The 15,927-nt window shown below is 37.7% G+C and overlaps 1 protein-coding gene across 1 annotated transcript in view; it reads left to right on the top strand.

Moving 5' to 3' along the window:
• The first annotated feature begins 158 nt into the window (after positions 1-158).
• The window catches only part of LOC108977070 (putative fatty acyl-CoA reductase CG8306), a 19,497-nt gene continuing 3,728 nt past the window's right edge, over positions 159-15,927 (top strand). The window contains exons 1-6 of the mRNA XM_018946581.1: positions 159-301; positions 812-976; positions 12,736-13,186; positions 14,760-14,905; positions 15,000-15,109; positions 15,231-15,423. Coding sequence (XP_018802126.1) covers positions 969-976; positions 12,736-13,186; positions 14,760-14,905; positions 15,000-15,109; positions 15,231-15,423 — 908 coding nt within the window. The 5' untranslated portion in view covers positions 159-301; positions 812-968. The remainder of the gene's footprint in view (positions 302-811; positions 977-12,735; positions 13,187-14,759; positions 14,906-14,999; positions 15,110-15,230; positions 15,424-15,927) is intronic.

Consider the following 15,927-nt stretch of genomic DNA (forward strand, 5'->3'; position numbering starts at 1 on the left):
GCTTAATTAATTTTTTTGTAGCTTTTTTTTTTTTATTTTTTTTTTTCTTTTTTTTTTTTTTTTTGTTTTTTTGAATTTACTACTCTTTTTCAAAGCTTTCAAACACATAACGCTCCCAATTGCGCCAACCGAGTTCTGCTACTAAAGCTTGCCGTAGTCATTTGCGCCGATTCAGTTCAACTTTGGCCGTAAGACGCGTCGCTTGTAATTTTTGTGCGCAGTAAAAGATAGCCTCACTGTGTGTCAACGCGAGAATCTCAAGTTAGACCTTATTTAAATTGCCGCAGTGTAGATAAAAAAGGTATAATACAAAAAAATGCAGTAGCGCGTATAAAAATATAAAGGCTCCATTGTGAACAACAACAAATGTAACGAAATGCAATCGAAAAGAGTTTGACGTAAAAGTCATAAATACTTTCGCGTTCGTTTTTTCTCAAACTCATTTTTTATTTGTTGAATTGTTGATTTCTTTTATTGTTGTTGTCTGCCATATACACCGGTTGTATTTTTTTGGTATATTTTTGTGTGGCGCAGCGCACTGAATATTTGCCGAATTGATTCACACACGATACTGCGGCAGCTGTATCAGCGCAACAACAACAACAAATGAAACAAGTGTGAATAAACAAAAACGCGGCTAACAGTGAAGTCTTATTAGTGTTGTTGTGTATATACATATATACCGAAAAGAATGCGTGTACAGCAATCTTCTTTTGACGAGCTTTGAAAAAGACTGACATACACACACATGCATAAATACATATTTGTATGTGCTTACGTATGTACATATTTACTTGGTTTTTGTTTTTAGGTTCGCTTGCGGGACGTGAAAGTCTCACATGTTTTGATACGCTAGTAAATAGAGATTAGTGAAGTAAAAGAGCGTAACAGCAACAACAGCGATAGAACAACAACATTAACAAGAGCACTGCATATTTTGTAGATCAAGCAGCGGCATCAGCACGAAAATGGCCGAGTAAGTTATATATTCTATAACATTTTTTTCATTTATTTTTTGTTGTATTTATTCTTATTGTTATGCCCGTTGAAGTTAGTTTTTATTGTAGGGCAGGGCACTTTATATCAAGCACTTGTCTCTCTTTAAACATGTGTAAATACATACATATTGAGTACTGTAGGTTTTTTCCGCATGCTTATTAGCGCGCTTGTGGGCGGTAAATAATTTCATAGTCCACTAAATTTCTTTTTGGTAATATTGCTTTGTTTTCGTAAATTCTACAATAAATATTATTTTTTCTTCATATAATTTTTTTTTACTGGTTCTGCTCTTTTGCCTATTTTCGGTAATTAACTGTTTGCAGTAATTTTCCGAAAACAGCTTGCAACACGTTCTCGTCTCCATGGCCGTCTAGATTGTAGCTGCGCTCGTATGTTGCAGTTCATCTTGCATCAAGGTCAGTCGGCAACTGGCAGCAAACGAAGCGATGCAATGCTGTATGGTAAAAAAGCACTAACGCGGCGTTATAGCGTCTCATATTGGAATAAAAATTAATTAAAGTAAATTGAGTTGATAATTTAGTAGGGTATACGCACATATGTACTTATCAATGTATTAAGGTGATTAAAAGAATCTAAAATTTGTTTCGCTTGTTGGTCTGAAAAATAGACAGCCTCTCCGAAAATCTCTCCAAATGTGAGAAACGGAAGGTCCTCTGCCTTACAGTTTTCTATTTTTTTTTTTTTTCTTAGCAAAGAAGAGGACCAAAAATTCGACATTGTTTCATAGATTTTGTCTTTATTACCTCAAGTGTGGACGCAACAGCAGTTAATTATTCAAACAATTTGTTTCCTCAGTCAGAGTGTGACCGAGAAAAATTAACTTCCAAAGAGTTGTGAAACGAATTTAGAATCAAATTTCTTAGATCAGCTGAGGAGAAATTTTGATCAATATATGAATGCATACTTCTCTCACCAATATACCAGTTCTTACCTTTATTATAACACTCGGGATGTATGTGTAGTATAATTTCAATATTCCCAACGTTATCTAGGATTTTTGAACTAAAGCCGCATCCCATCTTCTCTAAATTTATAAGGAGCTCGATGGCTTTGCTTTTATGAGGATTTATTTAAAAAATCTACTCTGTAAAGATCGGACTTGGCGATCGGGTTGCATCTTCTGTTCATCCACTTCTGCAGTATGGTCCTTCCCGACAATTCTCCAGCTCCTCTAGTATATTTAAATTACTATCGGCCGGGTTGCGCTCTTTGAGATGAAGATAACGGTAAAGGTATTTCCGAAGCTTCTGAACCATGTTTCTTGTAGTTATCCATAATTCTGGAACTAAAGCCGCATTTCTCTAAAATCAGAAGAAGCTCGGTAGAGGTGGCCTTGTTTATGAGCAGATTTATTTGAAGAACCTACTCTGTTAAGCTACGAGTTCTTCTTGGGGAGTTGATTTCTGCGTCATGGAGCTTCAAGATGGGTAGGATCCCATCTAAATTTTTCTCGATCACTTTCCTGCTCCTACATTACATTATTATCGCCCGAATATTCTTGGCTTCTTTATTTGGAGTATGTACATGTGTATGTAGTTCTAACTACCATCATCCCAACCCTTGTATACATGTATGTATGTATGTATGTATATATGTATTTACCTTTTATGTAAAAATATAACATGTAAACAAAAGCAATTAAATCACTTGTACAAGTTTTTATCGGGCTGATTTCCTTCCATGAACTCTCATTAATAACCGGCAAATTGACGATCAGTTCATATAATATTACGGAAAAAATGTTGAGAGATAAAAATGTGAAAAAAAAGATTTTAGGAGATTCTCAGAGAGAGCCATGCGATTTCACTCAATTTAGTAGTATATAGTTTACATTTGATTGATTGCACGTAGATCAAATCACTATAAAGTGATATAAGCAGCTGTTAGGATAGGTATGGTAGTATTTTCATATTTCTAATCAAACTTCAACTTTTTTTTATTTATATTGAACTGTAATGAACCAAATAGGTACTATTTTGGTCGACTACTTTTTGCCATTTTTCCGCTAAAGACGTTATTCCAAATAGTGTAAAACTTTCCAAGTTTCTCGGGGAAAAATTGCGACATATAATTTTCACAGGCTTCTCCATTAAGAGAATTCTGCATTGACCGAATGAAATGGTAATCCGATGGTGCAAGGTCAGGACTATATGGTGGATGTATCAAAACTTCCCAGCCAAGCTCTGTCAGCTTTTGCCGAGTCATCAAAGATGTTTGTGGTCTAGCTTTGTCCCGATGGAAGACGAAGCCCTTTCTGCTGATCAACTCTGGCTGTTTTTTTTTTCGATTTCTTGCTTCAATCTCATCAGTTTTTGACAGTAAAATGTAGAATAAATTATTCGGCCAGGCTGGAGCAGCTAATAGTGGACGACATTTATTGATAAAATACGAAAAAACTTTTTCGTCTACCCAATATTTCAGCCTCTAAAAGTTAGACGATTTCTCAAAGCCCAGATATAGGATTTTACGTTTGGCGCCGTCAAATCAAATATAATATGCCAATAACAAAAAAATAAAATGCTAATAATAGAAACCTTGCTAATAAGTGCGATGTTTTTTAGCTCTAGGCTAATAGCCTATTATTACTTATTTGCTAATTAAATACTTGCATTTATATATCTATAAAACGCGTAGCACCCTAACCCTTGACATTAAATATAATTTTTTCTTCTAAGTTCAAGTTCCTTTGTATTTCAATAGACTCATTAAAGCATTTAGTTCCTGTTTAGTAAAGCACTAATACATCAAATATTATTATACTGCTGAAATAAACACTTTTGTAATTACCTAATATATTAAATACATACGGGCTTATGTCATATACCAGTACACATTACTATGCACTTTTTTTTTTATAAAATTTAATATTTAGCAAGTTCTCTTCTGCCTTGAGTTGACAAAAAAATTTAGAGTTTTTTCATGTATGAATATATATATGTACATATATTTAGACATATCTTATGCATATTTTGTTCTTATCTTATTTGTTATAATAACAAAATAATATTTTTCTCAAATCAAAGTTTAATTTGTTGATTAGCACCGCTCGTAGTATGAGTTAAGTGATACAGGTATGCAGATAAGCGCTTGGTATTTCACAGCCTTACTCAAGTATCTGAACAATAAAAAAATATGACTCATTACTGTCCGAGTTCGCAGTGCTTGAGTGGAATACAAATTATATTTTTACTTAGAGTTAAAGGCTTAGATGATTGTAAAATATTATATATGTATAGAAGTTCTTATATTTGAATTTGTATATCCTGAACTGGGTATATTAAGTTTGACTTATCTGTCTGTCCGTCTATCTGTATACGTGAACTAATCGCTCAATTTTTGAGATATCGTTTCTACTCATATTATAGCATATTGCTGTCATACAAACTGATTAATCAAATTAAATTACTTTGAAAAACTGGCTTGAATAAATAAAAACTGAGAGGCACAATTTTCGACCACTTCAAATAGTGCCTTTCGTAAGCCCACAAATCATGGTCCTTTCCTAAAATATTGCGCAGTTCCAATTGATGCGCGCGATGGGGGATGGACTCATTCTGGTCTTCAGCGTCGGGTCAGTAGCGTCTTCGGTGTGCACTGTACGCGTATGTGAGGAGGCTCATTATCCGACAAAGTAAAAGTTTTGTTAAATCGATCAATGATTATGCTGGACGATTATGTGGACCGAATATTGTACGCAGAACCGAAGTACATATAAATAAATAATAAATTTAGCTGATCTGCAAAAGTTGTTCCGAAGTAAGACTGTTCACTATGAAATGGCAAACCAAACTGAGAGAGAATCAACAGCTTTCATAAAATACCGTATAGTCCAGATCTTGCTCCCAGCAGCTTTTTCCTATTCTCAGATCTGAAAAGAATGCTTGTTAGGAAAAATTTTTGCTGAAGTGAACGTGATCGCTGAATCTGAGGCTTATTTTGAAACAATGGACAAATCGAAAAGTTGGTGGATCACTATAATCACCCTTGAAAGGAACAATGTTGAAGAAAAAAACGAATTTTGCCAAAAAATTTTGTTTTGCTTTAGTAGGTCGGGGACTTTTCAATTGACCTGTTATTCGGAACGCAAAAACAATGATCAAATCCTGTTATTATACTTCTTTATTGGCGTAGATACCGCTTACTCGAGTTTACAACATCGCGCCAGCCATTCTTCTTTTCCGTTATTTCGCGCCAATTGGAGACTCGACCTTGCCGTTCCAACGGAGTGGTAGTTTTCCTCTTCCTCTGCTTCCACCGCCGGATACTGGGTCAAATACACTCAGAGCTGGGATGTTTTCATCCATTCGGACGACATGACCTAGCCAGCGTAGCCGCTGTCTCTTAATTTGCTGAACTATGTCCATGTCGCCGTATAACTCGTACAGCTGATCGTTCCGTCGACTGCGGTATTCGCCGTTGCCCATGCGCAAAGGACCATAAATCTTCCGCAGAACCTTTTCTTCGAAAATTCGTAACGCCGACTCATTAGGTGTTGTCACAGTTTATGCCTCTGCACCATATAATTGAACGAGGCTGATAAGTGACTTATAGAATTTGGTCTTTGTTCGTCGAGAGAGAACTTTAGGCATGAGTATTTCTGCTTTAGATTTCGAGACTGGGGTTATTCATGGTGTTAATGCTGGTTTCGGTCTTAGACCAAGCATCCTCTAGGTAGCGAAAAACATTCGTTTGAAGGCGATGATGAAAAGATAAAATCTTATTTCGCGCTTCAAATAATATTCTTGTAGTAATTTGGAGCAGCCGAGCCTTTCGCTATTAGCTAAGTCATGTCTTAAATTCGTATTTAATGTAGCTCAATAAAGTATCGTTACCTGGAAGGTCTGTTATAACGCTTCGAAACTGAGTACCAGCTAATCTTAAGAGTTCGATTCGTCGCATTCCTTAGTAAGGTATCAACATTTTTACTAAATCCATTATAATTTTATTCACTTAACAGTGCGGTTTTCATACTCTGCTGAATTTCTTCGACCATTTCAGAAATTAATTAACGAAGACTAGAGAAGTGAGAAAAGGAAAGACTAAAAAATGTTATTAATATTATATTAGTATAAATATATTTATATACATGTATATCGGAGTCACGCATGCAAATATGAATTTTTAATGAACGCCCTCCTCCCACTAAAAATTAATAATAGAAACTCAAAATATAATAATTATAAATTATAAGCATAAAATCATATATTATTTCCACACTAATTAGACTACACCACACGAAAACCACCAATTAATACAACACACTGTTAGTCGAGCAAGTGCCGCAAAGTCCAATTATTATTGCTGCTGCAAGCTAGACGAAAACCTAGCCTAAACAACAGTTATGTACAACCTACAGCACTTTCTTATCTGCTCAACGACTGGGTTTGAAGCGCAACAGCGCTTCGCTGCGGGCTACTCTTTTTACAACAGGAGCCAGAAATTTTCCGCACGAATATCGGTTTCTTCATGGGGCTCATCTGCATGCATGAGCGCACGATCTGTTTCTATCGGCCATGTTTTGTGGCGATATGTTCATGTTTACATTGCTGATTGAGCGAATGTGTATGTTTCTGTTATTGCTACCGTTTGACTCTCGCCGTTAGTTACTTTGTCAGTTTGCTAATAATTTTTGCTTGTAGCATTAGCGGTTGGTTGGGTAACAACTTTCTGCTTTCACTTGTGGCGTCGCGATTGCGCATGCGCATTGCCATGCTTGACTTGCGGGTAGAGTAAATGGTGCGCACATTGGAAGCGGCGTTCAGCAAGCGCACAATTTTTTTGTAATATAAGGAAGTTGGCTTTTTCTAAACTATTTTGAAAGTAGACATACTTACATATATGCGTGTCTATCGTTATACACACAGATATTTATTTGTTGCGTTTATTATTACTTAACCGACCCAATGTTTATTTTGCAATATTAAACTGACTGGACTTTAAACATCATAAAGCAATAAATCGATTTCTTACATCACCAGTAGCAGGTATTCTTATGTAACATGGTTGTATAGTCGTTTCAAAAAACCGACTTGAAGAAGCTGCAAAACGTATTTCAACTTATAAAGGAACGCAAACAAAACTTATAACCTCGAGTTTGCTGTTCTGTATTGATATTGCGCAATTTATAAACAACTTTGTTAAGTTTTACAACTTAAAGCATAGTTTCGCGTACAGATGGATTATTCTTCTTCTTTACTGGCGTAGACAGCGCTTACGCTGTTTTAGCCGAGTTTACAACAGCGCGCCAATCGTTTTTCCTTTTCGCTGTATGGCGCCAATTGGAGATTCCAAGTTTAGTCAGATCCTTCTCCACCTGGTCTTTTCAACGTAGTGGAGCTCTTCACCTTCCTCTGCTTCGCCCGGCGGGTACTGCATCGGATACTTGCAAAGCTGGAGTGTTTTCATCCATTCGGCTGATGAACTAGCCAGCGTAGCCGCTGTCTCTTAATTCACTGAATGTCACCAATATCAATATCACCGTATATCTCGTTCAGCTCATCGTTCCATCGACCGGGGTATTCGCCGTTGCCAATTCGTAAAGAACCATAAATCTTCCGTTGAAACTTTATTTCGAAAACTCTTAACGACGACTAATTAGGCGTCGTCCTAGCCTCTGCACCATATAGCAGTAGGGTATGACGAGTGACTTTTAGAAGTGTTGAAAAGAGTTACGCTGTGTTGGATATCGAGGTTGACATTGTTATTGGTATTAATAGTCATACACTCATTTAAAAGACTGTATCTTCTCTCTTCAGATCTGCAGCTCGAATTATTGATTTCAAGAGTAGATTGAAGAAGTTGCACGTGTGTGTCGATCCTCTTTTCACGAGTCTTTTCCAAGATTTGGCGCATAGTAAATATCTGGTCAGTTGTTGATTTTCCAGGCCTAAAGCCACACTGATAGGATTCAATTAGTTTGTTGACGGTGAGCTTTAATCTTTCACACAATACGCTCGATAGAACATAATATGCGATATTTAGGAGACTTATAACACGGTAGTAGGCGCAGATTGTGGGCTCGTCATTTTTGTGAATTGGGCAGAACACACTTTAATTAAAATGGTCAGGCATGCTTTCGCCCGACCACATTCTATAAAGAAGCTAACTCATGCTCTCCCCCGCTTTGTTGTTCTTTAGACGGGTAATTGCTATTCGATCTTCTTCATGGTTGGGCAATTGAACGTTTGGTCTGGACGAACGAACGTCTGCAGAAGTATTTCCTCCATAATTTCAGTGTGCTCTGGACATCAGTCACTAGATCATCTCTGGGTGTTCTACAATAGTAGGCTTCCAACTTGAAACCTTCTGTGAGTCGCCGCATCTTTTCGTGGAATTTTCGAGCATTACCTCTCTCGGCCAGCTTGTCAAGCTCTTAATACTCACGCATTTCGGTCTCTCTCTTTTTTTTTTTAGCTGCAAATAGGTCTCGCTTCCATCTTCAACTCTTGGTATCTATCCCATACCGCACGTCGATTATAATGTTGCGAAGGGAGGCAGTCTGTTTTCGTTCTACTGCCTTGCGGCACCTCTCATCGTACCAGCTGTTCTTTTGCATTTTCCGAAATCCAATGATTTCGTTTGCAGCCGTCCCACAGTTCCCTCAAATCGAGTTGCTGATGAGTGCACTGAGACAGCAGCAGCGCAAGTCGAGTAGAAAATCGTTCAGCTATCTATTTTGATTGCAGTTTCTCGACGACGAACCTTCCTTGCGTTTGTTGACGTGCGTTTTTTTTTTTTTTTTAATAGAACCGCTATCGGTAGAATGGGAGCGGCTGGTTGCTCCCGTATCCTCTGGTGTTCTACTACTAGATAACTGGGCTTCGCGGAAGCTTGGTCAGAGTTGGGTCACCATCAGTACTTGCGATGTCGTAAAAGCCTTTTGGTCCAAGATTGATCGCAATAGATCTAATAATATCCATCCCCTTAGCAAATCTAGCCTCTCTCTAATTGTAGAGCTTTTAACAAGCCATTACCCTATTGGTGTCCATGCTGTCAGGTTTAGAATCTTACCGAACTGTCCCGCGTTAAGAATCTCACCGAAATGACGGGAGTACAAAATCAACGCCTCTCATATCCTATCTAAGCTCGAACGCAGTAGTTCTTCTTTTCTATGGTATCACAAAGGACTACATTTACCAGCCTACGTGCGATCTTCGATCAGTCATCTAACCTAACCTAACCTAGATGAAACACAGGGCCAAACTACTTCCTAGATTCGTATCTCACTTTATGTTTTAAACCCTCGTGGTAAAATTTAAATATTTTTAAGCACTTCGAATTATAGTAAAACTATTCAAAGTATATTCTATTGCTTTTCTTTTATTTTTTTTTTTTTTTTATCGGATCCATTCGTGCTTTGACTTCACTTGTTAACTCTAAATCATATAATAGCTCTCTATTTCAGACTGAAACCAAGCAATTACAATTTCTTAAATCCAAAAAAAAAATTTAATTTGTGTTAATTCGTTTTCTACAATGTAATCACAAAAAATTAAGCAACAACTTGTTGTTGTAAAAACCTGTCTTACGAGCTGCACACAGTTGACGATTGGCACTTGAACTTCAATCTAAGTCCAAGTGGCGTAAATACTAAATTATCCAATAGAGGATAAATAAAAATTAAATTAAACACAAAATGTATATGTATGTGTGTGTGTTTATGGATAAACATATAACTGAATAGCTTTAAGGCAGACTTGAAAAGCATAAAAAAGGTCTCTAAAAACATAAAAACGTTAAACATTTTTATATAATATATATGTACATATGTAAATATGTGCATATGTAAATTAACTTCGCGCATAAATAAATATTTTCTGATGTATTTGACCATATAGGTATATATAATATCAACAGATAGCCAGTTAATAGCTTTGCATGCGGTAACTTTCTCTTGAAACTTTAAATGCTTATGAATCTCGATTTAGGATTGCTATTATTTACACAATTTCAAAGCAAAAAGTTTTGACGGGTTTCAGGCTGATCGTTAACGTAAAGTTTGCTGAGCGCGTAACATTTAAGCATTAGATGGATATCATGTACACGTTCGCAAGAGATATTTATATACTACTTATATATAATGGATGATTATCCAATTATCTAATTGTGTGCATATTAAAGGGTGTTTATTTTAGACATATAGTTTTCAGAATTTAGCCCAGAATTTAGCTTTATTATAAAGATAAGTGCTTGTCGTTTTATTTTAAACATGATTGTAGGCTAGCGACGCCCGTCGCCGTGGCTTGCTCGAGTGAATATCAGCCGAGAGATCCAATTTTGCAGCAATTGGAGCCGTATATCGGCAATACCGAGCCGAATATTCTCTTCCAAGGCATCAGTCGTCTCGCGCTTATCTGCACAGACAAGCGATTACACCTGCACTCACAAAAAATAGTCTAACGGTGTTAAGTCTCACGTTCTTGGAAGGCCACATCATAGTTCCCAGACATAAGATAATGCGCTCACCAGAAGTTTTTGGTGCAAAAAATTGATTTATTCGTTGGCTCCACGGCGGTATGTACCGCCTTTTGGAATCAAAGGTCGTCCATATCAACCTACACCAATTCGGCGCTGGAAAAGTATTTTATCGTAGTTCCATAGCGTACACCCTTTAAAACATCAGTGAAAATTATAGCAAACTAATTGCGTTTTCGAGTGCAACAAAATCGCTTTTACGTAAGCAAATTTAATATTTATGACTAGCTACTTACATTCCGTCTTACGTTTGTATATGTACTGCTGATATACAAATTTATTGACTCGCTTTGATTTTTGATGCACTCACTCACTCATATTTTCAACATTTCATTCCAAATTCTCTGTAGCTTACTGTACTGCCGACTTCGTAACTTTTGTTTTGTATTGCTCGAGAGATCAATAAATTTCGTTATTTACGAAGCATTATTTCATGCGTGCGGCTGCTTCGGTTGGGTGCACAGTGACGATTTTTTTTTTTTATGGTTTCCAGCTTTATACTATCAATAGCTCGTACCATCTTCGCAAGAAGAATCGAAATCGTTTGCCTAAAATAGTACTTACTCGGCCACAAAATCATTCTGGCTCAAAGTAAATATTCAAGCAAGATTGATTTTTTCCTATTTTTCCTATTTGTAGGGATTGTAAGTAGCCTTTTCGAAGGCAACATATCTACACACTTCCTTATTGACTATTTGAAACATGTCGGATCTCAACCCCGCAGACAACCAAGTGAGCTACGTGAATAGAAATAAAACGTTTAAGCAGATTTTGTTTGATTATGTTCTATGAAGTCTTTACGTAGTAGAGGGCTCTAGAAAGGCCACTCTTGCAAAGAAATTCGTAAGCGTTCAACGATCGGTACTCATCAGCATGTAAAGTGCACTAATGTTCACCCCAACCATGGCACTCAACGCCATCCTGCACATATTTCCCGTGAACATCGCCGACATGTGTATGGATGTGAAAGCGATCTCCTAGGCGGAGGTTGCAGCCATTAATGTAACAGTAGATTTAGCACATGCTGTAAAACCTTAAAGCCGCTATGGGTAGAATAAGAGCAGATCGATGCTACCGTATCCTCATGCGGTCTACTAACAAATAGCTGGGCTTCACGGAAGCTTGGGCAGCGCTGGGACACAATCGGTCCACGCAAAAGCCTTAAGTGATCATTGCTCTCAATAATGCTAGCCGCTCCCTATTAGTGGGGCTTTTCAGTTCCATTGCCCTATTGGAGTTCACGCAGTTAGGCTGGCAATCCTAAGAAGCTGTATGGAAGAAGATGAGGTGGAAAAAACTCAACACTTCCTTCTTGACTGTCCCGCGTTTGAGAGGCTAAGACTTAAAAAAATATAGTATAGTTCGAACATAAAAGTCCTTCTTTTCCATGATATCACAAAGGACTACATATATAGTATATAGTAGCCCACGTGTCATCTTTTGATCAGCCATCTAACCTAACCTGAGGATCTTTTATTAAAGTCTGGTTAGCAGCCATCTGCCAGTTAAGTTCTGATTTACTTAAACCAATATTACTTCTTTCGGTAATGAACCTTTTTTTTTTTAACCAGTCCTTAACTGACAGATGACTGCTAACCAGACAATGAGAAAACGACCCTAAAACTATAAATCACATTAAAATGTTGTTGACACCTTCTTTGGTTACCCTGATCTCGATTTGTCAGTAATAAACCTAATGAAACAGATAAGCAATGAACTTTCAAAGGAAATCTAGTCTTGAGTCTAAAATTTAATATGAAATCTTTGAGAACATCTTCTTCTTCTTAATTAACGTAGACACCGCTTATGCAGTTATAGCCAAATTTACGACAGCAAAGACGTGCTTCCTTTTAGCTGTTTGGCGCGACGACCAGCGAATACGATATTCGCCGTTACCAATGCGCAAAAATATTTCTGTCGGAAACTCTCAACGCCTACTCATCAGATGTTATCCTCTACTCCTTTGCACCATATAGCAGAACGGGAATAATAAGTGACTTATAAAGTTTGGCCATTTGTCAAATGCTTATTCAGTCCAAACTCAAACAATAGTAGGATGTACGAAGTAGCAATTTTTACAAGTTGCCTTGCGACCTTCAATAGCACACTGACATGTAAAAATATTAACTAACATCATTTATCATTTTCTAACTACTTTTTAGCAATAATTTTCAACAAAAATATTTTCAAAACAAACATCTGCGCCTTATTAACCTCCTTCTTCTCTTCTTTTGATTGCAGCAACCTAGCTTCTCCCATCAAAGCATTTTATACGGGCAAAAATGTCTTCATTACCGGCGCCACTGGCTTTGTGGGCGTTACCATTGTTGAAAAGCTATTGCGCGATATACCCGAAATCGGCACCATCTATCTGCTGATGCGTCCCAAAAAAGGCAAGACGGTGGCACAGCGTTTGGAAGACATACGCAAGAATTCCGTTTTTGACAAGTTCAAAGAGTTGAAAATCGATGAGAAGCGCTTTGATAAAATTGTGCCCATTGAAGGTGATGTGGGTCAAGAGCATTTGGGCATCTCCGAAACGGAACGTCAGGTGTTGATCGACAATGTGCATGTAGTGTTCCATTCTGCTGCTACATTGGATTTCTTTCAATCGCTCAAAGAGACAACAAATATTAATTTATTAGGCACACGACGTGTGGTGGAGTTGTGTAAACAACTGTCCAAATTGGAGGTGAGTTTAAGTTAAGTTTGCCACGAAATTTGTTACAGAAAGAAAGAAAACGTCGGAAATCATGTCAAACCATATACTTACATATGTATAAATGATCAGCCGTAAGAGCTGTGTCAATTTACCCTTATCTGTCCGTCTATGTATACGCGAAGTAGTTACTCAGTCCATACATCTTTTTCTCCCCAAACTGACCGATCTAAATGAAGACTTAGCGGGTACCTCGTCTTTATTTAGGACGGTAAGGATTAGCTAAGTTGTCGTCGACCTCATTCAACGGAAGGCCCAAGAAACGTGCTGTTTTGACGGGGTCAAACCGAAAGGAGAGGGTTGTCAGATAAGTAGGTTTGGTGGCGCATGCAAAGAGGTGGCCAGTGTCATACAGAGAGGATTTATTGGAGGATAGTGTTAATTTCCATGCAAAGTAGAAGAGAGAAAGGTCGGAGAGATAGCCATTTACCTTTGGACACACTCGATCGATTCCATTGCCCGACGTCAATATCATGCAATCATAAACTTACGAGATGACTGTGAGAGTTTTGAGGTATAGCGTGGAGAGAACACCATCCTGCGGAACACCCTGTTTAATTATTCTCAGTTTTGAGTTTTTTCCTCGAAATAGTGCGGATGATTGACGACCGTTCATGTAGTTCTTAGTCCATCTCTTCAGTCTTAGAGTGAGCGTAGTATTTTCGATGTCCTGCAGTAGCGTTATGTGACTGAATGTGTTAAAACACACTCACAGGGTGGTTTCTGGTTAAGGCCACGAACTATCAGGGCGTTTATAACGCTACATAAATGCTGTGATGGTACAGTGCACTTTTCGGAAGACATACTGGTGGTTTGCTAGGCACAGGTGGTGAGTGAAGGTCGGGAGTAACAAGGCCTCCAGTGTCTTCCCTAATAGGGAGAGGAAATTTATCGGACGATAGGACTCCCCTTTGTGGCGGGTTTCCCAGGTTTCAGTAGTGGGACCACTCTTCCGAGTTTCCACACAAAGGATTTGGACGATTTTGCCTTGTTGATGACATTCTGAACCTCCTTATCACTGAAAGTAACTGGCAGGAAGTCTTCGGGTAACACATCGTTTGATTTTGTCTACAGAAGGGTGCAGGGTAAATTTACGTTATTTTTCTCGCATGGCCATTGAATTGAATTTCAACTCGGTCATCATGTCTCTTCAGATTAGGCACAGCCATGATAGTTGACCAAAGTTTACTCACGCCGGTGGAGCGGTTACAGGGCTTCAAATACTCTATCCATTTCGTCCGCTTGTGTTGATTTACCATTTGTCAAATCTCCAAATTGAGATCCCTTACCTTTAGGTAAGGCGTAAGGTATCGCTTCTTCGGCTGGGAAATTAGGGCGGAGTTCCACAATTCTTCTAGCCGTGATGAATAAAGCGGTAACTGTTGCAATCATCGGTCACGTCCTTAGAAATGGATAAAGCGATGAAAGTGTTCTCTCCTATAGCTGTCATACAAACTGGCTGGTCAAAATGACTTTCTTGTATAAAAGACTTTTTTATTTGACAATGATTTTAAATATATGTTGTATTTTTCTGTGCTTTCTCCAGGCTCTTGTACATGTCTCCAGCGCTTATGTAAACTCCTATATTACTGAAGTGGAGGAAAAATTATATCCATCTCCAGATGATCCAGAAAAGGTCATACACTTGGCTGAAACGCTAAGCGATGAGGCGCTCAAAGAGTTAGAGCCCAAGTAAGCCCATTTTTTAATTACATATATTATTTGTTTGTTTTTGTCAAGCATAATCAATTTGAATCGCATTAATATGAAAACTTGTTATCAAAAGGTTGTTGAAAGATCATCCCAACACGTACACGTTCACCAAACACTTGGCCGAACACGAAGTGGCCAATGTGGCCTCACGTTTTCCATGCGGCATTGTGCGACCAAGCATGAGTAAGCTACAAAACAAATAAAAGAAATCTTAATTTTTTATATTTTGCTTACATACAAACATCTTGATACATAATTGCTATTAATTGTTAATATATTTGCATTTTGTTCCACCCATCTGCAGTCACTGCCGCCTGGAAGCAGCCAACGCCCGGTTGGACAATCTCGAAGAATGGCCCACAAGGCTTCTTTATGGGCGCTTCTCGTGGCATTCTGCGTCGTTTACCTTTAGATCCGACCATTATCATGGATTACATACCTGTCGATGTGGTGGTGAATGCAATCATCGCAACCGGTTACTATGTAAATGCACTCAAGTAAGTATGAATACATGCTATGTTTCAGCAAAACTAGTATGTGTAAACAATTCTAGTGTAGCAAAGTCATTGACTATTAAAGCCGGCACTCAAAACAGACATATGTACACACACAAGCACGAGTAGGTACTCGTAAAAATAAATATACCATACAAAGTTGTCACGCAACATTTTGCAGTCACTTTCTGTATTTCTTTTCATACAAAAATGTTTATAAACGTTCAAAAATACATACGCACTTGTGGTCTATGTTTATTTGTGCTTATGATTTACAGGTTTAGGCAAAGTTTTGTGTATGTACATACATACATATGTACTTTACTAACACACATAGTTGTACGCCGGATGAGTGATAATAGATTGAAAATTAACAGAAAAAATCCAGAGTTCGATTTAGGAAAAATTTACACATTCAATTTTTGCCTAAAAATTATAAATTTGCATGGAGAATGAAAAAAAAGTTTTATCTATTTTTATTATTATTTTATTTTTGCAATATAAATT

Source organism: Bactrocera latifrons, unplaced genomic scaffold (assembly GCF_001853355.1).
Source record: "Bactrocera latifrons isolate USDA-ARS-PBARC rearing strain unplaced genomic scaffold, ASM185335v1 scaffold_83, whole genome shotgun sequence".
NCBI classification, from domain to species: Eukaryota; Metazoa; Arthropoda; class Insecta; order Diptera; family Tephritidae; genus Bactrocera; species Bactrocera latifrons.